Here is a 26,530-nt window from a genome sequence, read left to right on the forward strand (position 1 = left end):
TATTTCTCATGTTTCGCTATATAGAGGCAGCCAGCGCTTCGAGGCGATTGAAATGCGCACCGACGCATAGAAACACGCGAACCCATCTAAAAGAGCATCGTGATTAATGATCGTCACCGTTGCCACTCTTAGCCCACGGCAGCAAGCTCACTGAAGGAATTTAAACGCTCATTTGTGCTATTAAAGCAACAAATAGCAAGACTATAACGAGTGCGAAACCGAAAAATAAATACTAAGGTTATACCGATTTCCACAGTACGTGCGATCTACATAATATTTTTATCAAGCAGCACTACTCTACTGCATTAAAACAGTTGGAAAATATTCTAGTGTAAAATAAACACTCCATTAGCATGCAGGCCGTCTGTGTGTAGCTATCGGCGGTGGACATTGCGGAACACTTTGTATGCTCGTACAGTTAATTAGCTCTGCTGGAGGGCAGAGTAATTTTACACTCTGTCGAAACATGTGTTTACTTGAGGGATTAATAAACTAAATCCCTTAGATTATACTGATTTCTACAGTCCATGCGATCCGCATAATCTTTCTTTAACAAGCAGCGCTACTCTACTGTGTTCAAACAGTTAGAAAATATTCTCGTGCAAAATTAAACACTCCATTAGCATGCAGGCTGTCTGTGTGTAACTATCGGCGGTGGACATTGCGGAACACTTTGTATGCTCGTACAGTTAATTAGCTCTGCTGGAGGGCAGAGTAATTTTACACTCTGTCGAAACATGTGTTTACTTGAGGGATTAATAAACTAAACGGCTTAGAAATCCTGCCCCACAGGTCACTGCCCAATAAAAGCATTATCTCCTAAACATAGTTACGCCGAAGTAATTAATGCATATGACATGGTAAAGTCATTCGTTCTACCTAGCCAGGTGACCCTGCTTAAATCTAGTCATTCCAGTGTTGTTTTTCGCTGAAGAATATGGCTTACAGAAGAAATTATTAAATAAAGAAACATTGTTATAATCGTCCTGGCTCGTTAATGATGGCTTCGTTAATTAAAATAGAGGCTAATGCAGCTGATGTTTATTAATGGAAGAAACTGTGGTAATAGAGGATTACCTTCCTTCGACGACACATTTTGCGAAGCGCTTTCCTCTCAAACTATATAGCAAGGATAAGCCCTCCAAGATTGGTGGACAAAAATAAAAGACACCTAAAAGCATTACAATGCAGAGAACAGCAGGCGCTCTTTTTGTGAACCTCGGTTTACATTATTTATAGTAGCTGCAAACAAAAGTCCGCTCCTTCAGCCGACGCGTATACCAGGTGTAAAGTCGAATCGAAGCGTGTCATGCTCCCCGCGATGGCAGCGTACGCGGCAGTTGCGCTCGAATGGTGGCGGAATGCGAAAGTCTTCGTGCGCAGTACTTTGGGTGCATGTTACGGAAACCCAGGTAGAGAAAACTAATCCGGGACCGTCCACTGTCGTAGCACCTGCGTAACTTCAGGGCAATAAACTCCCTCAGTAATCATCATTCAATCGAGCCATGTCAACTCAGCCGCCATTGAACATCGGAGCTGCGATAACGTCAGCGTAACATCGCAGGAGACAGCGAAGCGCGACGCGGAATTGCTGGCGTGACGTCACGATCCTGCTGTTTCTTGCCTTGTAGAGAACGGTATGAGGCAAATTTCGGCGTTTTACTTTTGGAATTGAAAAGTGTATACTCGTTGCACAGAACTATATTCAACAATGAAAGCTTATTCCTAACAAGAAAGTAAGAAAGAAAGAAAGAAAGAAAAAGCCCCTATACAAATAGCAGATAAAACAACATACATCTGGTGTGACCTGCTCAACCGAACATGGCCTAGAAGTGCTTCCACAAAGCCACTTGGTCCACATGAGTTGGGCTGAAGGACCAAGTAGGTAAACACGAAAGTTCCTCGTAGTACAAGTGACAAAATACAAGCTGTGTGGACAAGAAGGCTTGTTTCCGCGAACGTTTTATTTTATGAACGAGACTAAGATTAAGAACTTTCCACTTTTTGCTCTCGCTGATACAACAAAAATTCGCCCTTGCGAGTTATGTCTCCCCATATGCCGCACAATAACTCCTAGCGTATGTACTTACGCAACCAGGGCAGAGTGGAAACCTCCAGTGGAGGAAGAACTTTACTAGCAGCAGTCCTAGAGTTGCTGTTAAATTATGTACTCTGGGAAATACAAAGTACGTAAACAAGGTTTGTATAAGCAAAAGTATAGAGTTCTAAATTATGGTACTTGAAAGCTTTGACAATGGACGGTAGATAAACGCGCGAGAAAGATGCGCAGCCTCAAGTGATTGAGTCCTTTTAACAACGAACAAACGACAGCAAACTGTATCGTGGGAACAGACACCCGCTTACAACTAGAAATAGCAGCGAAATCCCAGTAACACTGACAAAGATGGAGTCCCGAGAGAATACTTCATGAGTCTAAAATGATTTATCGTTTCTCATAAGCTTTGCTCCCTTTGAGCTACGTACATGAAGCTAAACATCGATATAACGAGGTTGATGGGACCCGAGAATTATTTCGCCAAATCGAGAGGTTCGTTAAGATGATAAAATTTAAAACGCACACGCGAATTCAACGCTCACGTTTATTCAAGAGCAAAAACAGATGTCATTCTTCGCGCACTTATCACAGACAGCGAAGGCGTTAAGCGCGTTTTGTTTCCCTTGATTGGAGCGGCAAACCTTAACAGGTCAATGGCGTCAGGCACGTGATATAAAACTCGCCATACAAATATTTCAAGCCATACTTGCCCCCAAAACTTCGTTAAATCGTTAAAACAAGTTGAATTCACTTCTTTGTTTTGAGTCTTTCGTAGAGGTAGCACTTTGAACTTATGCCGGGAACTCAATATAACTTAGTTCAATCTTAAGTTTCATAGAAAGGATTTACTTATTTTGAGGTTTCTCAACAGAAAGCTGCCTGTCCTGTCGCTGCTCAGCCTGGCATGAATGACGCCGCGTATAATCACATCGAACGAACCTTTACACTAGTTATTTGTTTTATCTTAGAAAATAGAAAAACAAAACTAAGTTCCTTTTCCTGCGAATAAGGCCTTAACAAGGAACACTTTGTGAGCACCGTACTCGTCAACACTTCCATTTGCATGCGCACGTTCAACAAGCGGAGAAGCGATGAAGTGGATGCCGTCGCAGCTGCGGCGAGCGACGGTCGCTCTTGCTCGTACATCGCGACACGAACTCGCGCGGCATTGTTTCCATTGGAGCTGGTCTTGTTCGGGGTGAATTGTTTTCAGGCGCATGCGTACCTTCATTAAGCTTTGTTGAAGCATGCCTTGTTGCAGCTGCTGCTTAGCTGTGTCTGGAAGCGTGCTCGGCAACAACCGCTAGCGTGCTTTGACAAAACCACTCGTGAGCAATGAAGGACGCACTCGGGAGACAGCGTTAGCTCAATAAACAAACCAGGAACGGCGTAGAGGCGTGTGGCCACCGTATGACAATCTTAAACACACTTCCTTTAGAGCGAAGCTCTTTTTGCCTGGCCCACCACGGTGTGTGTGAGACAGAAAACATTTGCGGCATACGATAAAATAAAGATATGCATGCGGGTTGCAAGCTTCAACGAACTGGCTTATATTAACACAGAAAAAAAAGACGACTGATAAAGTAGAGCCAGTGGGCGCACCTCTGTTATCTGCACCTCTGGAAGCAAGTGAAGCGATGCTGCAATGTGCGAGTAGCAAATGTCTTCATATAACGAAAATCAAAATTAAACCATTCAGCGCGTATGAAAAATCCAAGCAGTCTGAACTCGCGCTGACAAATACTTAATTTTGTCACGATAATTTGTCAACTGTGGTTGACATTTGCATTACGTACATCTCAACTGGAGATGTCAACAACGTACCGAGTTAATATACCTAGTGGCCCCAGTTACAGGTACCCAGTGGCACATACCTTTAGTCTGCCCAATCTTCAAGATCGGCCCGCGAAAACACCGAGATACACGCCAAAAACTGGGTTGACTGAGAGAAGAATGCTTCGCATCAAAGTTCTGCTTCGCCAGATTAATGTATCCACCAACCCTGCAATCCTTTAATCCTAGCCACTCTCTCGCGGCACACGTGTGTGCTTGCCGCTGTCGCTCGAACTGCTGCTCTCGGTTATTTACAAAAAAATCACCCATCCCTTCGATCCTCTGCGTCGCACCGCATTTCGCCACCGACGCCTGCTGGAACACTGATCAGCAGGTCGCCTTAAATATACAATGTGGCGCCAACTCGCGTGGATTTTTGTTTTTTAACAGAGTATCTGTTCGTTTAATTTGGGCTCTTCCGTCCAGAGAATATGGGAAGAGCGGCCACACACGTTGGAATGCGGTGACAACATAGTTTGCCGGACTGGAGCTGAGCGCGGATTCATTCTGCGCTCCCCTGCAGTCCGGACGTGGCACGAGGTAAGAGGCGTTGCTTAATTCGATTCGCGGCCGCATCTCTCCGAGGCGGGGTGCAAGAATGTGCACGCTTTGCGTCCCCATTGAAGAACGCCACGTGGTGAAAATGTAAACTTTCCATTACGGCGTACAGCCCCTGTGTTGCGCTTTGGGACGTTAAACCCCAACGATCGATAGCTGGGCGTATACGTGCCTTCGCCCTCGCCCTTACGGGCGGCTGATGCCCCGCGGCAGCTACAGCTAGCTCTCCCGACAACGCCAGCAGTTATCACGCGAAGGCGCCAACTTGTGAGGCCTGCGCAATCGTCAATAAAGCGCGTCAATCCAACTGTAACAGATGGTTACGAGGTCGGTCCCGAAAGTTCATGCACTGAGTCAGCAAAAAAAGTGGGAGGCACTGCAGCGGCGCCGTTTCTCCACTCCTCCACTCCAGTTTCTCCACTATAAATTAAGAACAAGGTGGACCGGTAGCGCGAGCCGGACTGCGGTATGACAAGCCAGAATATTATGCGTACGCCTTTTTGCGCAACAAAATTTTAGTCTGTCGAAATGGAGATCGACGAACAGTCTCGTTAAAAAAGATCTACCTATATCAAATATCTCGTGAAATTGGGCAAGAGCTGTGCAGGAATTCATCAAGCCTATGGAAAGGATGTCCTGAAGGAAAGAACTGTGTTCGAGTGGGTGCAGCATTTTAGGGAAGGCCACGAAGGCACAAAGGACAATGCAAGATCAGCACCCATCCTTCACGAACTCGTGCGAAGATGAAAACATCGATCGTTTTCGTTCTCTGGAGCCCAGTGAGCGCCGACTGATTGTTAGGAAGATAGAAGCAGCTCTTGGTTTGGGAAAATCGTCCATTCACAGGATTTTTAGAGAAAATTTGGAAACAAGAAAAAGGAAGAAGAGAAACGCAGCTGCCGACTCCCGAGCAAAAATAGCGACGAAAAGAAGGTTGCACTGATCGAAGAACAGCGACGAATTCTTGCAAAGGATCGTCACCGGCGATGAAACATGGATTTACGGATGCGTTTGATTTACGATTAGATTGAGATGAAGTCGCTTTCTATTCGTAAATCGTATTCGTAGGCGAGGAAAAATAAAGGTGATATAAAGCAAAATTTTTAAAAAGCGCGTGGGAGCAAAAATTAGCATGCTGATCGCGTTTTCTTGAGTGCCGTGAAATTGTGCACCACGAAACTGCATCTGAAGGTCAAACTGCTAGTCGTGTGCGATCAAATTTCTTGAAAAAAGGGCAGAATGGTTCTGCACTACCATAACGCATCTGCGCGCGCACTCTGCACTGAGAGTACGCGAGGTTTTCGTACGCAATTCTGTGCTGAAGCACTTTCCCTATGCGCACCGCATTCAAAGCACCCTGCAACTTTTTTTTCCCCAGATGCAAACTGCTGCTCCGAATTCTGCATTTCCGAGATTTCATAATTAAAAAAAAGCGACATCGCTGCTGAAGTGCTCAACAGAAGAGGATTTCGAACGGTGCTTTCCAGCAATGGAAGAAGTGGAAGCAGTGTATTGTAGCTTGAGCCCAACAGGGGATGCAGGACGACCTAGGAGACGAAGACACTGCGCTCTCCTCTGTCATCCTGCGTGCCCTGCTGCGCTGTACCTCAAGTTATGCAATACCAGCCAGCTCCCCAGTCTTTTCTTTAGTTAATTATGTCGAATGGGGAGTAATATGAAGGCGACCAATGATCGCACTGATATATGTGAGAAATTTTGAACTTTCTTTTTAACCATATTGCGCTAACTTTTGGGACAGACCTCGTAGGTGCCCAATTGATGGCGCACTCAGAAATTTTTATTTGGAGATGAAAGGTGTCTGGGTGCGTGTTTACGATCACATGATTACATGGTGCACATCCCCTGAACACTTCGAGTGGCTATACGTCGATCGCTATACAGGGTGTCCCACGTAACTTGAGCCAGACATTAAAAACATGCACATACCACGTAGCTGGACAGAACCAAGGTAATGTTTGCCATCACTTGGAGGTGCCCAGGTTTTTCTTTTTTCATTCAGCCCAATTACATAATTAGTCTTAGTTAATTAATCAACTTCTCAAATATTATTAGATAATGTGTCAATGAGGAAATTGTAGAGCAACATGAAAAACTTCCGATACAGCTTTCTCTTGCTCGATACGTGCCACATAAAAGTGTTTTTCCGAGCGCGATTACACGCAAAGTGCCTCGAGAGGCCAGTCGCGCGGCAATCTCCCTTTTTAGGTACGATCTTGTGACAACAAGTAGCACCATGCAGAGTGCACTGTGCCGCCCAACGTTACCAGATGGGCTTGCGCTGTCAACAGACTACGAAAGGATGTGTGAAGGAAATAAGTAATAGGGTGCCTTAATTATGCAACACAACTGAAGAGAGTCAATCCAACACGCAATCACGTCACGGTAAGATTGTCTTCCACCGCCGCCCTCAGCGCACGCTCTTCTGAAAGGACAACGGGTGCGGCTGCCGCCCTTGCACGTTCCAACGAAGACGATAAATTTATGCGTTGCAACACATGACCAGAGTTAGACAAGCATATCGGAAGAAAAGGTGCACGTAGCATTTGGCAAAGCACTCCCCTAACAAGTGCGCCACAACTGAAACCTACGAGGAATCAAGCACACTGGGCTATACTGGGCAAAGTCCGCCGAACAGGGCCACGGGTTGGGCCGACCTTTTGAGGGAGAAACTGCATAGAGGACTGTCTTCATGAAGAATTTGCTTGCGTAGGCTGGATGTGTGACGTAATACTCCCCCCAGTTTACTTCCGTCCTCCGTGTACGCTGGTCATGACAACGTTGCGCGTGTTGCATGCCGCAGACCTCACATGCTCTTCTCCAGAATGCTCGGAACGGCGTCACATTTCATACTGAGATCTCCCAACGACAAGCTATGTGCGTGCCAAACGGGTAGTTTCTAAATAAAAGGATCTAAACGGGCGGCTTGTGACTAAAAGCAGAAGCACCTCGTGTGGTGAAGCCGACCACGACGGCTGCATGCTGTCGAAACTGCAAGGCAGTGCCGTCCACAGTCCCCAACACCCCGTTCTGACAACGGTGCACAAGCCTTACCGACGCAGTGTGACTCTACGGAAGCCGCTCAGCAGGGACGGTTGCTTCCCTTGACCCTGCTTCAGGAGCCGAATTCTTCCCGAAGGCTTTCGGTTCTTGATGTTCGCAAAGGTCCTTGTTGGCCTTGTTCCATGCTTTCAAATGCCCGTGCCTTGAGTGATCGAGGCACTACGAGGGCGCCGTGGATGGAGCTGTCTTGACATCGCCCACTTAATGGCGATGCTAGTAGTGAGACACCGTTTTGACTAAAGCATTTCCGCATGGCCGCGTTTTGTCACGCGCTCTTCTTCCGAAGTCGAACACATATAGCGCTAAAGCACAGTGCCTTGAAGGCACGCACAGTTCAATGCGCAAGCTTTTTCCCGCCATATTAGGGTGCCTCGGCAAGATAAAAGACATTCTTTTACCTAACCGCCGAAGCCGGCTAACGAGGACAGGCGAGATGGTCCGGTGCTTATCTGCGCCTCACAGTTGCTGCGTGGAGCGAAGTCGTGTGGTTCGCGCTCGCGCAGTTCCCGTGGAAACAAGTGCTCGATCTGCTAGAGCATCTGCGCCTTTTGTTCTCTCTCGTTTTTCTTTTTTTCACTTGCACCAGCGCCATCAAAGCCCAGCGCGGCGATCAAGAGCAAACTGAGATGACGAGCGGCGAGTGAAGACGCGTGCGGTGAGGACAGAAGGAGTGTCGTTATCATTTAGTTTATTCAGGGGGCTTACGCCAAATAACGCATGTTAGCCCTCTCGCGGCAAAATGACGAATCAACGACTACCGCGGTGAGCTGCCTACCCTGTCTCAACACAGCATAAAATTATGAAAAGTGAACGAAAGTAAAAAATAGAGACGAATTCTCCACTGAGATGTTCGAGTAGGTAAATACACGTTTTGTGCCTGAATTCGGTGCAGCAGCGTAATCATACATACATAACTTACGCTAAATGTGTTTCACAGCTTATCCAAGGCTTGTGTTGCTGTCCTTGGAATGACAAACTAAAAAAAAATCTAAATTTTGTGTTTGATTGCAATCTGCATTACAAAAACACTACAAATGGTATGTCGGATATGCCTTTCTTTCTCTCTCTTTAAAGTGACATCTAGGAAAGCACACTATAATAGTTGTCTGGTAAATTTCCTGAATACATGAATTTTTGATATTATTTGTTGGTGGTGCTGAGAACACCTCACAGTGCCTTTATTTTTTTTTTTTTGCCGAGACCCACAAAGCTGGGAGAGCCCATAAATTTGTAACAGTGATTACATGCATGTCACACAGCAAGCAACAACTGAATCGTGCTATGACAAAAAATTAAACGGTTTTTGTCTCGCAGCTGGAGTTTCCATTGGAATTTGCACACAAGTTGGAACTTATTTCCTGCAATACTACATAAATTTACCTCAGGACAGAGAATAAAATGCATCCCTTAAAGAGCTTTGTCAATCTGTGCTGACAGTGCAAATTAACAGATGAGATCTTTCAATTATCTCCACAGCAAAAAGCGATTACAATTTAGAATTTAGAAAAAGCTGTGCAACTTACTGTGCAGTCAGGGAATCAATATGCACACAAAAAACACAATCAGTAAAATTGTGTATGTTTATTCACAAACAGGGTGAACGTGTAAAAATACATTTCTTTATGCTATTTACTTTTAACAATCCAAGCAACAGTGCTCTTCTCAAGGGTTGTGGTGCTCAAGTGTAAACAGTAAATATGGACGGAAAACAGACTTTGGTGGCCAACAAGCATGTAGAGAAAGAGCTGCACAATGTGGCCACTCGTAGTGTCATCTGTTTTAAGCAAAATATATCAGCACATTCTTAAAACATGATTGCTTGCAGTGAAGTACTAAGTGAAAGATGGACCCAGAATGCATAAAACAATTGGCATAAAATCAAATGACTGTGATACAATGTTCAGCAAGAAAATAAAGAACTGCATATTAAGCAGCATTATAACATAGTTTGTACATGTGATCAAAGTCCCCAACAATCTTGCTTGAACATCTCTGTGCCAAAAATAACAATTCATAAAAACTAATTACACATGCCAGCTTAATGTTCATAAAGGCATCCACCAAAATGAATCAAAACAATGCAACAAATTAAAAGTATAAGGCACATCAAAAAGTTGTCAATGTGGTTTGGAATGTCACAAAATTTAAAGGGATCATGCAACGTGTTTCGAACACGATAAATAAACTTGCACAGTCGCTATGTATTACTATCATGAGCATCTGAGCTAAATATTTCTGTGAATCCACCTGAGAGTCCACAATTTCATTAAACGGCTGCCTCCCATTTCAGCTTTTCAAAACCCCTGGCAACACGATGGCTATGGGGCAGATTTGTTGAAACGCCATGGGTAGAAAATGTCACCAGAAAAAGCAAAACCGAATTGGAGAAATGTTATAACTGACAAGCAGCGGCCAGATCTGGTGGTAAAAAATCATACCATTGCACAATACAATGGCCCCAAAGATTTGTAGCCTGAAGCTACACATCTCAGCTTGATATATAGATCTGAAGGCGACATCAATACAAAAGTAACGGTGGACAGATCACCACTGTTGATCATGTTGGCAGCATCGTTCCATGTGGGTGTGGTGCATAACATTGAGTGCAGTAGGAATGATGAAAAGAAGGGGAAGGTCAGAAGGGTGCATTAGTGGCAGCACTTTTTGCTGACAATTTCATTAATGCAAGCTCCTTCCAACGTTTTCTGTTGGAAATGATTTGTGAGGATATGCCTTTTATTAACAGTTAAATTCTACACTTTTCATTAAACATGCTGTAGAACCCCCTCTACAAAAAAAATTAGAAAAAAAGGAGAAATTTCTAGTGTTATGACAATGTTGGACAGTGCTAAAGAATGATAGTATTATGTCTGGTGAAGGAAAAGCTGATAAAGACAGTGGGCCAAATTTTTATATGTTCCTAACCTCACTAAAGAAGTCTCCATTGTAATTAAGTTACAGAACGTCAATTCTGAAAGCTTCCTTAGTCAGGTGCCCTCAGCGAAGGATTCGTTACCAAACGAAAGGGCTCCTTTCGTGAAGATGGTTAAAGGTAGCATTCAGAAAACACCTGCTTCTTCCATGCATGCTTCATGGTAAGGAGGCATGAAGTGCCCCTCACATAAGGTTAAGAAGTGTCCAGAGGAAAGGAAGGTTTTATAATTTGGCCCTGAGGGTAATTATTGGCGCATAACACTACTTTCCATTAGCAGTTACCTGAAGAGCTCTATATGTTGCGGGTAATATACTCAGCCGATTTTGGGAGCAACATGGATTATCTACCGGGGTGTGGCCAATCTAAAAAAAGATTGCTTTTGATCAGAGTTAGACTCTTCGGAAGTATACACCGGGAGCAGACTATAGTCCATAGATTACAGTACAAACCATTACAAGATATTTAAAAGAGCTACTGAACTTAGAAAAACACAGGAACATGAAATGACAGTTCACAAACTCTAGTGAAGTGCAGCAATGTTATCAAAAAGTCGCTGTTTCGCCCGAGAGGTCAAGCATCGATTGTGACAACAAATTAGTGGACAGGTAGCTATACGAAATAAGGATAGCAGTTTTATCGGCCATATGAACTTGTAAGCATAGGCATACTAAATAAAGTAACATCTCACTCAATGACCGCGGAAGCTCGCTGGTCATGAGGAAGCGCGGCAGCAGCAGCGAGCGAATTTACCTTTGTGCGGCATCTCGCATCAACACGAACTAAGCTGTAAAAACGCAGCATGCAGTGAACTCTGTCCCCATCACAGATGGCTTTCAAGATACAGAGACATGGACGGCCACGCACATGCCCAGGCTGTCCGGAGTAGAATGCGCCCCCCCACCCGCTCACCAGCCCCGGAGCCTTGCGCGTAACGGAAGATGGCACACTTCCTCTCCGCTTTCCTCGCTTGCGTGCGCGAGATTGAGCTACAATCGCCAGCTCCAGCCTCGCATGCTTTCACTCGCACAAACAGCATACGACACGCGGCAACTATTTTGTTGCCCTTGGATTTTATATGGAACCTCACGGCGACAGCAGAAATGCACCTTGAGTGTCCTTATAATTTCTATCACAATAAAAAGCCTTGAAATATGATTAAATTTGCAATGATATTCATTCTGGTTCATGGGCTGCCTACAGCACAAAATCCAAATGCAGCTTTGCATCATTACACTACCAGAAAGTCTTGGTTGTGCAAACCGTAATTGAAATGTGTCATGCTTCCTTAAAACCCACAGAAGAATCCGATTTCATACCTAAGCTACCACACTTGCAGATGTGCAAAATCAATCTCAAAGTATCAAAGAAGCCAAATGAGTCCATTCATAACAACCCATACACAATGGATGCTTACAGGTAAACAACCAAAAAGGAAACATATTACAGCTTTTCGAAGTATTACAAACCTTGGGTTTCCACAACAAATGAGAAAATCTGGGATGTCACAAGTGCATATCAAAGTATGCAAGATATTGATAATTTAACATTTTAAAACGGAAGTCGCCTATAATTACTGATTGAAGTTCCTGAAAATGTGCCATCTATTCTTCATGGGAGCCACTTTTCAATAAGCAAAGCAGTTTAGAGAAACCAAATGTGAGAGTAAAATAGTGTTGATAATGTGGTTGTAAAAGAAACAAGACCACTTGCTACACAACCTCAAGCCACTTTTACATGTCTGTTGCAAAGCAGTTGCCTTTGCACACCTTGCAATGTTCACGTACTTATGTTGAACTAGGTTCTGTTAACTACACTAAATGTGACAGATTGAAAGTCACAAGCCAGAATATGAAGATCTACCATATTTGCTTGAATCTAACTCACACTTTTTCCCAATAAAATGGGTAAAAAAATTTCATACGCGTTATAATCTAGTATGACCTTAAATCTGTGTTTCCATATCGCCATCGGCATTCCAATATGATCGCCTTGTAAGCGTTTCAAGCCTATCTGCCGTACCTTGCTCCACGTGCTGTAGTACATATGGTTACGTTACTCCACCGTACGTCTTCCCGTTTTCTGCGTGTGTTCTATCAGAATGGAAGTGCTGACTGCAAAGACACGCTGAGTGTTCATAACGATGCCGCAATTAAACAGAAAGTGATCACGTGCGCAGAGACGGGTGTTCGGAGTTCCCGAAACTTGCGTGCAGGACTGGCGCAAACCGGAGGCATTCTACTCCGGTGGCTGCTGCGTAGGCGCGGCCCCTATCTCAAAGGAGACCTGAGCTCTGGAGACAGTCTACGCATCTAGGCGCACTGCGCTGTGTTCTCGTCACTTAGTTCACATTGAAGTGAGAGGCTGCACAAAGGTCAATTCGTTCGCTTCTGCTACCGCACCTCCTCACTACAGCATTCTCATGAAAAGTTTACACAGTCATTGAGTAGGGTGTGTTCATGTTTGCTTGTGCACGTGTGACACCATGCTTGTTAATTTAGTTAGGAACCGAATGTTTGAAAGTTTATACGGTCGATAAAACTACTATCCTTACTTTTTGTATAGCTGCCTACTAATTTGCTATGCAATCGATGTTTCACCTTTCGGGCAAAACAGTGACTTCTTTTATTAATCGAAACTTTAGTGAATTGGGAGTAAATCTTTGTTTTTCCAAATGAGAGAAAGTTGCATTTCTGTATGAAATAAGGAGGTGCGCAGTACTGTAAAGGACTTTTCTTCTTGTAGGTCACGGAAAACGGTTGTGCTTTAGAAAAAAGTAAATGCGGTATTACATAAAGGACCACACTTTGGTGAATTGCTCAAAGGAAGAAAGTGCATTCAGAATTTTGATGTTCCTAGTTGTTTGGCTGGAATACACATCACAAAAAACATTCGTAGTACATTACAACAGGTATGGAAAGAGCCTCAGTATGCCCAATTTCAAAGAAGCACTAGAGATTCTTACTCCACAGGTGGGTGTTGCCCTAAGAAAACAAAGATGCTAAAATGCAGGCCAGTGCAGACAAAGCCATTAAATGCCATACAATACAAACAAACAAGTCAATGTACGGTCACCCTTTACAAGCTACTATTTGAATGACAGCATCTAATTTGATTATTTAAGAAGTCTCTGAAAACATAAGACAAAATCTTACACAGTCTATTGTGATTAAGGATTGTATAGACACAGCCTTCTATTATGTGTGCGTGTTCACCTCAATGACTTGAAAATCAGTTTAATGTTGTCACACCAAACGTGCCACAACACTTCTGGACAGCTATGTTGGTATTCAAAAATTGGCTGAAACAATTTGTTTTAGACATATGAGGTAGAAACCAGAGCACAGGGCAGTAGAACTCTGGACTTTTAAGATCAAATCGTTTATGTATAATTTACTCACAATTACTGCTATTCACAAAGTGCTGTCCCACAGGTACATAGCGTGTTCAGATCAAAATCGTTTTTTAGTGCACTTCAGTATGATGATGAAAGTGTAGTATAGATAAAGTTTACAAGAAAATGTCATCTCACTGTGAACAACATGCTTAAAGGGACACTAAAGTGAAAAATGACTTCTTCTGCATCAGTAAATTACCATTCTACAACACCAAAAACACTATTCTTCCAACGATAAGACGTTTGGTAAGCCAGAAAAAGCGCAAAAACGAAATAAGGGTGGCGATGCCTACTTCGGTTCCCGCACCTGGGAGCTGTGACGTCTTGGATTTTGATGGCATCTTCTAGGGCCTCCTAATTATATATAGCGGTATAGATTGACTACATGGTGTTTTAAAGGAACCAAATATTCAATGTGGCAAGTTTCGGGAACCTTTATTCAGCCAACACGGCCCAAATGTGAAAACATACTTTGGAATCCCTGACGTCTCGCTGATGTACTGGCGCTGGGGTTTCGGCGCGAAATTCAAATACTGATAATTGGACCTTCATTTTCTCATCTAATAATCAAACTATTTTTTTAAATGACTGTCTGCAGGGTTCTCAAACAATGCTTCATTAGTCTAAACTGATTTAGTGTTTCGCTTTACTGTCCCTTTAACTGATTCGATAGCTCATGAAAAAACTACAAACCTTACAAAGCTATTTCAAGACATAGCACCATCAGAAAGTGCGAAACTGCACACATCACTTACTGAAAGGCAAAAGAGTAAGCAATAGATTACTGTCTTTGTATATGAAGGCTATATATACTCCCATAAAATAAAGATTTAAAGCCAAACTTCACTATAAAAAAGTTATACAAACTATTGTGAGTGCTCTGTGCCGTAAAACGATTCAGTTTAGTTTTACTCTTGTCCAAGAAAGCAAACTTTGTTCACTTGTCATACTGATGCCACATATAAAAACAACTGCCTCTCATTTGTAAAAAAAAAAACAGTGTCTGTAGAACTGGTCATTCACTCCAGCTTATCCTATGACCATACCACAGCATATCTGGTACTAGTGGCTTGTAAAATGCAACCAATAAACATATATTCACGTAATACAACTTCACAGAGAACGAAAAGGCCCAGCAGTTCACTCTTATGCTGATGCTGTAGACAATGAGCCCTTGGCACTAGTTGTGGACTGGAAGCTGATGTTGTGTGGAGTCATGCTGTGAGAATTCTTCATGGAGTCAATGGAATGATGAGAAACAGATCGTGATGCATTGAGGCTGCTCAGAGTTCCGAGCTGAAAAGAGAACGAGAGAACAATGAAGAATAACATTAACAAAGACAACAAGGTTATAACTGAGTGGCTGTTTATAAGTAAAGATTTTTTATATAAATTATTTTCTGTTCAAACGGTGCCACTACTATTGGTGGAGAGGAGTTACGGAGTCGCCATCTATCGGAAGCGCCTCGCTGGCGTAGTATGAGGGATCACGTGGCGCGCTCCTCATAGGTTTTGCTGTCAGCGCTCATTGAAAACACCACGTGCGAGCTCTCCCGGATATTTCTGTAAGTACTTTCGAAACGAGAGAAGTTTTTTACTGTCTAAATAATAATCTTGGGCAAACTGAAAGCACAGAATCGTTTACAGATGCTATGTCTCTTTGCCGAATACGTACAGTGAACGCCACTGCGCCTGGTCGCCGCGATGGAGTCTCCCGAACCGGCTTCTTGCGTGAAAGGTAGGTAAACGCTGAGAGGAAACTATGTGAAATATGTTCTTATAGTGTTTTTATAACTAAATGGAGCGTAACAGAATGAAGCCTCAATGCAGCGATTGCACAGATTCGCAGCAACCGACTGCGTGTCTGCATGCTTGCCCGTGTACTGTTTCGCTTTCACCGCGTGCGCGTTTTCGCGCCGTGCCATGAGCTTTAGGCGGCAGAATATGAGCATTTGACAGCATACAAGCAACCATTGTTGCGTGGGCGCTATCAGAGCTATTCAAAAATAATTTCATTGCAGAGGCTTCGACGCCTACGGGGACTGTGATGTGCCGTCGCGACGATTCAATGTTGTTGTTTTTTTCTAAATTCTTGGACGTTTCAATATTAGTTCTCGAGTTGCGCCGCACTGTATGTTTATCGGTGTTCTCAGCGTGCGACTTCCCGCTGCTTCTTTTTTTGTAATCCAGTGCATTAATACATAACACAAACATGACCATATGCCATTCTTTTTTTAATGTGCTTCTTACCGATCCCATTCCACTCCAGTGAACTTGCCAGCATCTATAGCATCAACAAGTTCATAGACCAAACCGTCATGACATTAGTTGGGCAGCGGACTCGGGCGAGCGTCTAAGTGCGCGTTTTCCGAACATCGCAGACCCGGCGCCGTAGCAGAAATCTTCCTCGCGTCTGTGCTTGCTGCATACCCGAGTTGTAGCCGATGACTGTTTGCCAGTTTTATGTTTCGCGAGCCAAGCTTCCCGCAGCTTCTTGTCCTGCGGCTACGTGTGAATAAGGCTGACACCGGGCTCCGTTGCGTAAGTCCGGCACTGCGGCACCGAACAGTAGCCTACTATGTTGCGCGCCTTCAAAGGCAGCCACTACTTATTGAAGGGGTTTCAAGCGTTGTAAAGGAGACACTCGAAGCGGGAAAATCTCGCCATTTAATGAGGACCGCAGCGTACGAGGGAATTTAAACTCGTTTTCAGCTCGCCTCGGCGCTCCCGAAGCAGTCGACACGGCCGCTATGTCCACGTGATCCCTAATAGAACGTCACGCCGACGGTGGCACCAGCTTTTCCACCGGTGGAGCTCGAGGCCAATAGCTTCAGCACTGTCCAATACACCTACGCGTCCTGCAAATGTTCTCTACTAATTCTTGAGCAGAGATAAACTAGGACAATAATGTATGTTTCCTTGGTAGTGGTCTTAAAAGGGTGCGAGGGTTTCCTGTATCTGTTTTTGTTCATGCTTTCAGCCACACGCACAGAAAAACAATGTGGGCTTAAGTTTAACCCTAGATACGTGAAGGAGGACATTATTTAAGCCAACCATTAGCACTATTTTGCAACGTCAATGTGGTGTTATTGACAAGCCACAGAAAGAAACCTGAAATATACTTGTTCTATTATCTGTTTTGAAGAAGACCGAGCCTTTGGGAGTGTTACAATACCAAGGGATCAGGTCACAACTCCAGACAGTGCTTACTACAGACGCAGTATGTAACCTGGACATAGCCATGCCAACTATCCTCAATTACGTCCAGAGATTTGGGGAAGAACTGCACACAAAAAAAGTTATGCAGCATATTTTCCTTGGCTCATGAGTGCTGTAAGCTTTCGACCACCTTGAAATAGCCACGCCATATGGAAAGTTATAGTGGTACTATGGTTGACCTTCGGCAATTCTGGCATATACCTGTAGGCCTACCAGCAAGCCCTGAAGACTAAGCAGCATGAAGTCATACTGAGCTTGGTACCCGCAGTATTACATTAATTAACCCTTTGCAACTCTATGTACACAATTGTGCACATTTTACAAATGCAATAACTGCAGCATATTTGTTCAAAGCTAGGCATATTTAATTTACCCACACGTTGCGCTTCTGCTCTGTTAATCTGCACGTTTACAGAGCCATCTGACTAAAGAAGCCTTAATTATTCACCGAAACAAACAGCTAGGTCACACCTGTGGTAGCTACAGCTGGTAAGCGCGAATAATTATTTTTTTGTTTTTAGCATTTCTCGAGTGCCCTGCGATGTTTACAAATTTGTCAAATGTATGAAATTCTTCAGAGACTGCACATATACAGTAGCCGACCGATTTGCCAGACCTCGAGGGGATCGAAAATAGTCGAAATAAAAGGACAGTCCAAAAAAATCCGTGAGTCGCAAAACCAAACATTATTCCAGCTAAACTGGACTGAAAATGTCACGGATGGTCCCTTGTTTTAAATTCCTGCTTTTTGTAACGACGTCTGCTTGCATCTGTGCAAGCGTCATGTTCTCATCATACACACTAGACAACAATATTAGAGCGTTGATGTTTTGTGTTGATGGTTGCGGGCGGCCAGAGGTGTCGTAGTCGGAGTCCGAATCTTTTCGTAACGGTGCAGTCACCTGGCACACAATCTCGTTGTCCATAAGCTCCACGCACAACTCTGCTGTTGTCGATCACGGTAAACTGGAGAAAAATAACACCAGCGGGAAGGTCCATCCCACTGCTGCACAAGTCGGCAATCAGCTGCTCGCCGGTGTCGATGTCTTCAGCAGTACTGTTTGCCTCTTCAGTAACAGGCTCTTCAGAGTTGTAAAATCCAGCATGCCTAAACAATTTGCAATCATCGAAGGCTGCACAGTCTTCCAGGTGTCCGCAAGCACGCCAAGTGCCGAGAACAGGTTAATGGAGTACGTCTTCCCATTGTCAAAGCACATGAGTGTGCGGCCAAGTAAACAGGCCCGGTAGTGCAGCTTGAGGTTTTTAATGACCCCCTGGTCCATTGGCTGGAGCACACTCATTGTATTCAGTAGAAAGAATTCAAGACAAACAGCTTGCAGGTTGTTTACGGCGCCCATGCGCCCCGCAGTTGTCTACGACTATTAACACTTGTCTCTTCTGGCGCTGAAACATCCGGTCCAGACAGCGGACATCACCTTTGAACAAGCTTTGTGTAATCCAGGCCTTTGTATTGCCATTGTAACACACAGGCAGGTTCTTTGCACCCTTAAAGCAAAGCGGGTTTTTCGCCTTCCCTATCACTGGAAGGGGCAGCTTCTTGGTGCCAACCGCACTTGCCCCGACCATGACAGTTACCCCCTCCTTACTTGCTTCCCACCAGCGCAGGTCTCATTAGTAAAGGAAAGAGAATGGTCCGGCAGCATTTTGAAGAATAGGCCTGTCTCGTCACAATTAAAAAGGTCTGCAGGAGCATAACTCTTGTAGCAGAGCCTTCAACTTACTCGTCCGCTAATCTGTGACAGTAGATTGATCCACGGAACCGCTCTCTCACAAACTTTCTTGAGAGAGACACCGTGCCTTTTTTTAAACCCACGGATCCACCCATTGAAGCGAGCATCTCGGCTTTCTGCTCGAGCATGTTGCCTGAAACAGGGAGGTTCTTTGCTAAGACTCCTTTCAACCACAGCTGCAGGGCTACATAGCTGCAAGCTTTTGATGTCCTTTCCACTCATTTTTTTGTAGTTTTGCAGTGCAACCGGTCGACTGCAGACATGATCTTTTCTTTGTTTTTCATGTAATCAGACAAGGTCTGTTTGGAGATATTAAACTCCTTCATGATGTCAACTTGGGTCCGCCCTTGCTCGATAAGCCTGATGATAGCAGCCTTCTTGTCCAGCGTCATGGTTTAATATTTTCCCCGCTTCTTCGACACGTTTGGCGGTGGCGGGTGAAGAGAAGGGGCCATGGCGTTGCAAACACGTCGGCGTTGTGCTGAATGAATGGTCACAACATGCTGAAGTAGCGATGATATGTTGTATGGCGGCTAGTGATGGCAGGCAATGATTTCAACTGCACTGTACTGGATAAAAGCTGGCGGATCACCGCTGGACGAAAATGTATGCGACAACACCTACGACATTAAGGCAAAAGTGATGATGATGGTGGTTATCTTGAGCATCATCTGGCGTTCATAGGTGGTGTCCAAAACTGGCCGCGCAGAAAGGGTTTCCGGCTCTAAAAATCACTTCCGCCGCAGGCTACAGGCAAAAGGATTGCCTTTAAGATCGGCGTTTCTTACAACAGGCACCACCGATATCACATGGATTTGTACTCAGCCTATACTTGCTAATAAAATTACTATACCGATCCATGCCAATTCAGGTCCAATCCGAAGGTAGTCAGGCGGCTCAAGATTTTAAAAAATGTTGTCCGGAAAATTGAACTCGGAAAATCGAAATCGGTCGCGAAAATGCATTAGCTCTATGGGAACCCTGATGGCACAATTATGAAGTGTAGAATATGCATCAAGTTAGAATGTTTGGAGTCCGAAAAATTGGTCGGCTACTGTGACAAGGTTTGTAGGCTTGCTCCTAAGAGTACTTTGCCAGCAGGGGAATTAGTGCATGGTTACAAATGTGTACAAAATGTGAAAATGGACGCGAAGTGACGCCCCACTGGTACCTGTGCTCTTTCTTGTGTGTACCCTGCACAACATTCTAGAGGAGAAAGTCTCTTGATTTGAAAACACAAAAGAAGAAAGGACGCTGCTTGAAGACATTGCTCCCACTAACATATCAGATTTTGGTGAAAGCGATGGAGATGGCGTTGACTAGGAAATACTCATTCCCAGCGTTCTTCTGACCACAAAGATAAAAAAGCTGCCGGATGTATTACAGCAAGAAATACTTTTGTCAGCAAATGTTCAGAGGAACTTTTAATAGAGGAGACAATATTTTTCTCTGCCTAAGACGGAGCTCTGCAGCCTCATCGACAGCAAGATGAATCGTATACTCTATACAACTGCTTTGAGATGTACGTGCTTGTAGCTCTTTTTGAGCATGCAGCAGAGCACACCTACACAACATCTAGACATTCTTAGAACAAGCACATCTCACATCTGGAGAGATAGAAAAGCTCTTTATTGCCCATTAAGGGTTATCCAACAGGACGGAGGACAAAGCTTCAAGTTGATGCACTTGTGACGAGAGTTTGCAAAGGTACTCATTGCATCTGTGCCAAGCACAAAGAAGCATTGAACTTGAAGTTCAAGACCTACCGCCTGAACTTTTCTGGGAGAAAACGCGTTCAGTGGCCCAATCCTGATGCCCAGTATGATGCTGTTGAGCAAGGGCCTGAATCTCGGGGGAACAAGTACGTTGGTCCAGTTGGAATTGTGAAGAATGCAAGCGTGACTCAAGAATATTTTGCTGAAGCGCCAGGTGTCACTGTGTCTTAGCAAGAAGCGGAGTCGATCCTTCAAACATCTTACAAATAAAATCCCTCTGCCAGCTACATGACCACTGAGATGCTTTGTACACAACTGAGTACACTTTCTTAAAAAATAAACCGAGTTTGTTTTTTCTCCACAACTTCGTGATTTTGTCTTATCTTATCACATAGACCGTTTCAGGCGAAAATAATGTTTCTTTTGGCAGAAAAAGCAAACAGCATCTGAAAAGGTTAATTGAAGCAGTACAAAGGGACAATGACTGGTCTTCCTTTGAAGTTCAGGAAACTGACTCTAGAAGGCTTGCTTACCAGCACCACCTCAACAAGGTACAGGATGGCGATTGGGCTAGGTAGGTTTCTATTATAGAGAAATCTTCTGTTCCATAAACATATATTAAATAACACATACAAGATGCCTGATAGTGTTATACATAGCCCCTGCCGTCCAACTTGTTGAAGCACTCAAGCAAATCAATGGCAGACAGTCTTCGAATGCCAAAGGAAAAACTAGAAAGGTGGCAAAATCAGTGAAATAGACTGCACTGAACCTGTATGTGACTGGTAACAAGAGTGGTTTTGTAAAGGAGGTTTGTTTTATAGCAACTACAGGGCAGTGGGCTACTTATACGAGGCCTGCAGCAGATTTTTCTCAATGTGTTTACTGGACGCGAAGTAAATGCCCAACGTCGCCATAACTTGTTGCAACAATGTGCAGAAATACTTACAGCACGTTGTGCTGCAAAAGCCCAGCTTTGAAACTTGCAGCAGCTAGCAGACCACTCATGTTCCACTAATCAAAACACTACGCAAAGCTACCACAAGAGTACTGGCTTTGTTACTTTGCTTTCCTAAAGAGGGTGAGGGTCCACACTGGGTCACTTGCCCCATGGTGTAACCAATTACAACTGAACTTCAATATAAAGAACCTCGACTTAGCAAAAGCCACAATATAAAAAGTTTGTTTCATTTCCCAATCTTACTTCCATTAAACTCCATGTATTTTTCCACAGAACATGCAGTTCAACTGAATAAGCTATAAGCAACAATAAACTCCAACTGCCAAGTGAAGGACAGAATGCGTCACTGTGCCATCTATCCTGCCGTACGAAAACTACAAGGAGCCACCATTTGTACCTGTAATCTCACAGATGCTCCTAAATGCATCTGCGGTCAGTCCAAAAAGGAAAACACCAATCAGATTAGATTCTGGAGTTTCACATGCCAGAATCCCGATATGACTATGAGGCATGCCGTAGTTGAGAGCTATGGATAAAATTTGACCAGCTGGGGTTCTAACATGCACCTAAATGTAGGTAAGTACACAAGCGTTTTTGCATTTTTCCCCTATTGAAATGCGGCTGCCACGACCGGGATAGAACCTGCAACCTTGAGCTCAGCAGCGTGACGGCGTAATCAATGGGCTACCATGGCAGATCACATAAAACGGAACCGAAATTACCAGCACCTCGATAATGACACAAGGAACGTGCATTGTTTCCGCATCATAATAGCCATGTTACTTGGCCTCGGAAGGTACAGTGGGCAGTTTCCACTGAATATTTCTTGACTAGATCAGACTAGTGCAGCTGCAAGAGCAACAGCAGAGGAGGCCTTTTCAAAACAGCACAAGATACGTACACACTATAGCTTCCGTCCAACAACCCCTTTGGGTATCACCCAGTCTTGAGTTCATCTATGGTGCCTTCCACTCCCAAGAAATGTGTACCTTGCATTGCTGCTTTGCGAACATTAGGCCAAAGAGATGTCAGTGCTCATGCATGGTCTAACCTGTTGAGCCATGCTCCTCGGAAGCAAAAGTTGACAAACACTGCGCTATGCTCTCAAAACTCGGCCCTTGGCAATACCCAGAACATGCAGCACAGCCGCGGGAAGCATTCCTTCTTTCATGGCATGATGTGGAAAATTTTTTTTGCAGTGGCCATGTCTGCAGTGGTCAGTGTTTTGCTAATAATTCGTCAATCAGCAGTGAATTGTATAGTGAAACTTAGAAGTGGTGGCAGAAAAGCAGAGAGAAATCAGACAAGCTTTGGACATATTCCATCATGATCTGGTAGGACACCCACACTGCTGAAGTACTATCAGTGTCAAAAGTGTATAGGGCATAGGTTGAGCAAAAAGGTTGAATTCCGTTCTGTGTCTCTGTAGTTGCAGGCTGTAACACAGTACAGCACTTAGTTGGCCACACTTGGCAGGGAAGACTAGAAATCTTGTGTGCAGGGACATTCACCTATTTAACAATTCCTGAACATAGCAATATTTTGATACCAACATCATGTATGGGTATACATATTTTCTTTAAACCTACTGCAGTTCCTAGTCTTAATTTAAGCTTGCATACAATAAATGGTTATCATACTCACCTTCAGTTTCGCCATATCCTCAAGCCTTGTGATGTCTGTCAACTCCTGATAATTAGAATACACGATAAGCCAAGCAAATACCTGAAACGAAAACAAGAGCGATCTGCTACAGTGAATTCAGATCACCGAACATCCCCACTAACAAACAATGAAAAGTGCTTAAATCACATCACTACTCGTTAAGGAGAAAAAGCTGTTACAGCCATTTCCTGCCTTAGAAGGACGCTTGTGTATTTGAGACCCAGCTTGTTTAACCATGTAGGAACACAGGTTCTCATACTCGTCAATGGCCCGCAAGAAAAACACTGCAGCTACAACATCCTTCTTCCCGTGAAGCCAGGCCAGCTCAGACTGCTGGGTGTTTCAAGGGGGCGGACCAGAGCTCGCCTTGTGTTGCATGGCATGGCCAGTCATTCTCCCAGCAGCCAGCAAGAACAATGATAAATGCTGGAATGCATTTATCAGGCAATCGGTGAAGTTACATAAATCAAATGTGTTATCCTGAAAATTAAATGTCAAATTCTTTGAGATGCAAAATTAGGAACATGCGCCAAGGCCCTCAATTTCTAAAAAATAATTCAGGCCCAAAATCTTGAAGCAGCAAGACTTGCTGCTTCAAGATTTTGGGCCTGAATTGCTGCAGCCCTACTTGCATACTTAGTATGCAAGTAGTGCTGCAGAAAAATTAAAATCTATTACTTTATAAACCACATCCATTAGGAAACTTTCAAATTGGCCTTTTAACTCTTTAACCCGGGAATTATTAAAGGCACTACAGAAAAAATATTTTGCAGGAAATTTTAAATTCTTTTAGCCCTCGTGATTGAATGCATCAGGCACATGCCCTCCACCTCCCTTCCACCATCCTACCTCTGAAATTTATGTGTACCAGGGCACAAAATGACATGTGACAACACCCGCCTGTCCCTCCGTTTGTTCCAGTCAAGTGCATACCCTTAAACCCTGAGAAAAAATGTCTAGCTACAGGCCACTTCCCATGAATTCTCTTCCTCTTAGGCAGATGTTGTCACTTATTTCCTCCACCAGATGGCATGAGCAAAAAGCTTTCTTACTGCATAAGAAGAAAATGTCCACTTCCTGCCAAAAAACATGGCACTTTCCTGGTTTTTGGACAGAATGTTGCTACAACCATTGAGTGTCCTAAATGCCAAAAATCGCGAATTTGCAACATACCGTAGCGATAATGCTAAAATTAAAGGGACCCTGAAACGACCTTGACAATTTCGTACCTACGTACTGAGTCATTAGAGTAGGTCTTTCTGATCATTAATTGACACATCTAAGTGCTCCGCGTAAAGCATGTAATTTATTATAAGGTTTTAAAAATTTACGTTGCTGCTGATCACAGCACATCGCTAGGCTGAATTTCACGCCAAACCTTCCCATTGGACGTCATTTTCCCTAATGACGTTAGTAGGGCGAGCTATCCAATTGGCTGCCCAGGGCGCACCACCAATAATCTTTCCAACTTTATGGTGAACAAATGTTGTTCGTAATAGTTGGAATGTTGGTTAATTTGCTTCTATAAAAAGAAAGTAACAGAAAGAGAATGCACAAGAACAATTTCTCACTACACTTAAGCATTTCCGGCACACAGCAAGCGTCATCTGCTTGTGTTACAATGTGCTCCATTTTGATGAGAGCTCCACGGCCAGAGTCAGTCTCAGTCTTTTCGCGAGCACCATGATTCCACTTTGTTGCACTGTGGGCTGCAAACATAGCGACTGGCAATATGTCTAGCTGCGACATCGTGTCCCTCTGCAGTCACTCTCTCTGTGAGCCGAGTGGCTGCAGCACATCGTACTGTCGCTATCTGATCTGCGCCAGGATTTGTGTGTTTGCAGCTATCACTATACACCGGAAGATTACTACTACCACAACAGCGTTTCGTGAGCCCAGTATTAAGGTAAACACAAGAGCAAGGGGACAGGGCCTGGCCGTTTGACCATGCCATTTCACGGGATGAGCAGAAGTGCAAACATGAATGGTCTGCATGGTGCAGCCACCTGATGACACAGAGCTCAAGCAAACACAGTAGCAGTAACGAAGCGTATTCTTCTTTGCCATTGATGTAAATTTTTCACAGGTGCGTAATCATCAACACATTGTTTTTGTAAATGTTTAAGATGCTTTACACTTGGTTCGAGCAATATTAGCTCTTTGTTTGGCTGATTAAGCTCTGCACCAACATGTGGTTGGACCGTGGAGACCAATCAGGCAGCTCACGTATGTCTTCACTACAGTTCCTTGATCAGCTTGACTTTACGCCTCCACCGTTCCATCGAAACGCCCAGCTCGCCTCGGTTACCAGAATACCAGACACGTTCGGCACTGCGACAGACTGCTTGCAACGCATGCTGCTTCAATAGCTGTTGCTTGGGGTTGACTGCCAAGCAGCTGGCGGAGAGGTTGGAGAGGCTTCGCATGCTCACTCCTAGAGAACCGGAAGTAGACGACACGACATGCGATCATGACTAAGAGCTAGTGAAGGCGGAGCTTAGCCCCGATCACTCGGCGAACGAAGTGAGGAGAAAATGCATGGCTATGAAGAAGGGTAACTTGTAATCATCTGTAGCTCTCTTATTATGAGATGCTTCACACAAATTGCGGTGTGAATGATTAACTTTAGCTGTATCCTATGTGTCTACAAAAAATTTTCGAACCGTTTCAAGGGCCCTTTAAAGGGTCCTTGAAACAGTTCTGACAAAAATCAGGAAAATTGCAGTAATCATTCATTGTGAGTTATTTACAAAGCTAAGAACAAACTTTGTTTCAAGATTATTGCTGCTGTGGTGACAAAAAACTTACATTCGCTGCAATCAGAAGAATCCAGATGATAAGGACAGCCTGATGGTACGAGAAGTACAAGTCCTAAAAAATAAAGATAAATATAACAAACACCACTTAACTAATTATTTCACATAATTATTACACTGCGTCAAGTTCAACAGAAATAAGAGTATACACTAACATAAAAGAAAGTGTTAAGCTATGGATGCATGCTTGTGGAGTATGCTGCCAGTCCAGTAGAGAAAGTTGTCACTGGTTGCTGTACTACTGCACATTATCATTAGCTGCAAATGACTGTCATTTATTACAGTTGTGGCCATGAGCTTGCAGCTAGTCATACTTATCAAGGAATAGGTGATGTGAAAAGTAGGCTCAAGTAGAGAGAGAGAGAGAGCAAGGAGGGTAAAGGCAGGGAGGTCCACTAGATGAAGGTTTTGCTACCCTGCACTTGGGGTAAGGAAAGGAAGAACGGAAAGAGAAGAAGAGGGAAAGAGTGGGGGTAAGGAAAAAAAGAACGGAAAGAGAAGAAGAGGGAAAAAGCAAACACTGCGTGCACACAATAGGGCGACTAT

At 44.0% G+C, this 26,530-nt stretch overlaps 2 protein-coding genes across 5 annotated transcripts in view; both read right to left on the reverse strand.

The window, feature by feature from the left end:
* LOC135903876 (uncharacterized) overlaps positions 1–8,160 on the reverse strand; it is a 367,982-nt gene extending 359,822 nt beyond the window's left edge. Inside the window, exon 1 of one of the 4 annotated variants that reach the window (XM_065434306.2) lies at positions 7,927–8,160. The gene's annotated coding sequence lies outside the window, so the exon portion shown is untranslated. Of the gene's footprint in view, positions 1–7,519 lie in introns of all 4 variants that reach the window. The other 3 variants (XM_065434305.2, XM_070535228.1, XM_065434308.2) reach the window with 3 other exon arrangements.
* A 934-nt stretch (positions 8,161–9,094) lies between these two features.
* The window catches only part of LOC135903872 (uncharacterized), a 30,610-nt gene continuing 13,174 nt past the window's right edge, over positions 9,095–26,530 (reverse strand). The window contains exons 5-7 of the mRNA XM_065434286.1: positions 25,977–26,039; positions 23,148–23,228; positions 9,095–15,153 (exon numbers count right to left, since the gene is read on the reverse strand). Coding sequence (XP_065290358.1) covers positions 15,004–15,153; positions 23,148–23,228; positions 25,977–26,039 — 294 coding nt within the window. The 3' untranslated portion in view covers positions 9,095–15,003. The remainder of the gene's footprint in view (positions 15,154–23,147; positions 23,229–25,976; positions 26,040–26,530) is intronic.

This window comes from Dermacentor albipictus, chromosome 3 (assembly GCF_038994185.2).
Source record: "Dermacentor albipictus isolate Rhodes 1998 colony chromosome 3, USDA_Dalb.pri_finalv2, whole genome shotgun sequence".
NCBI lineage: Eukaryota > Metazoa > Arthropoda > Arachnida > Ixodida > Ixodidae > Dermacentor > Dermacentor albipictus.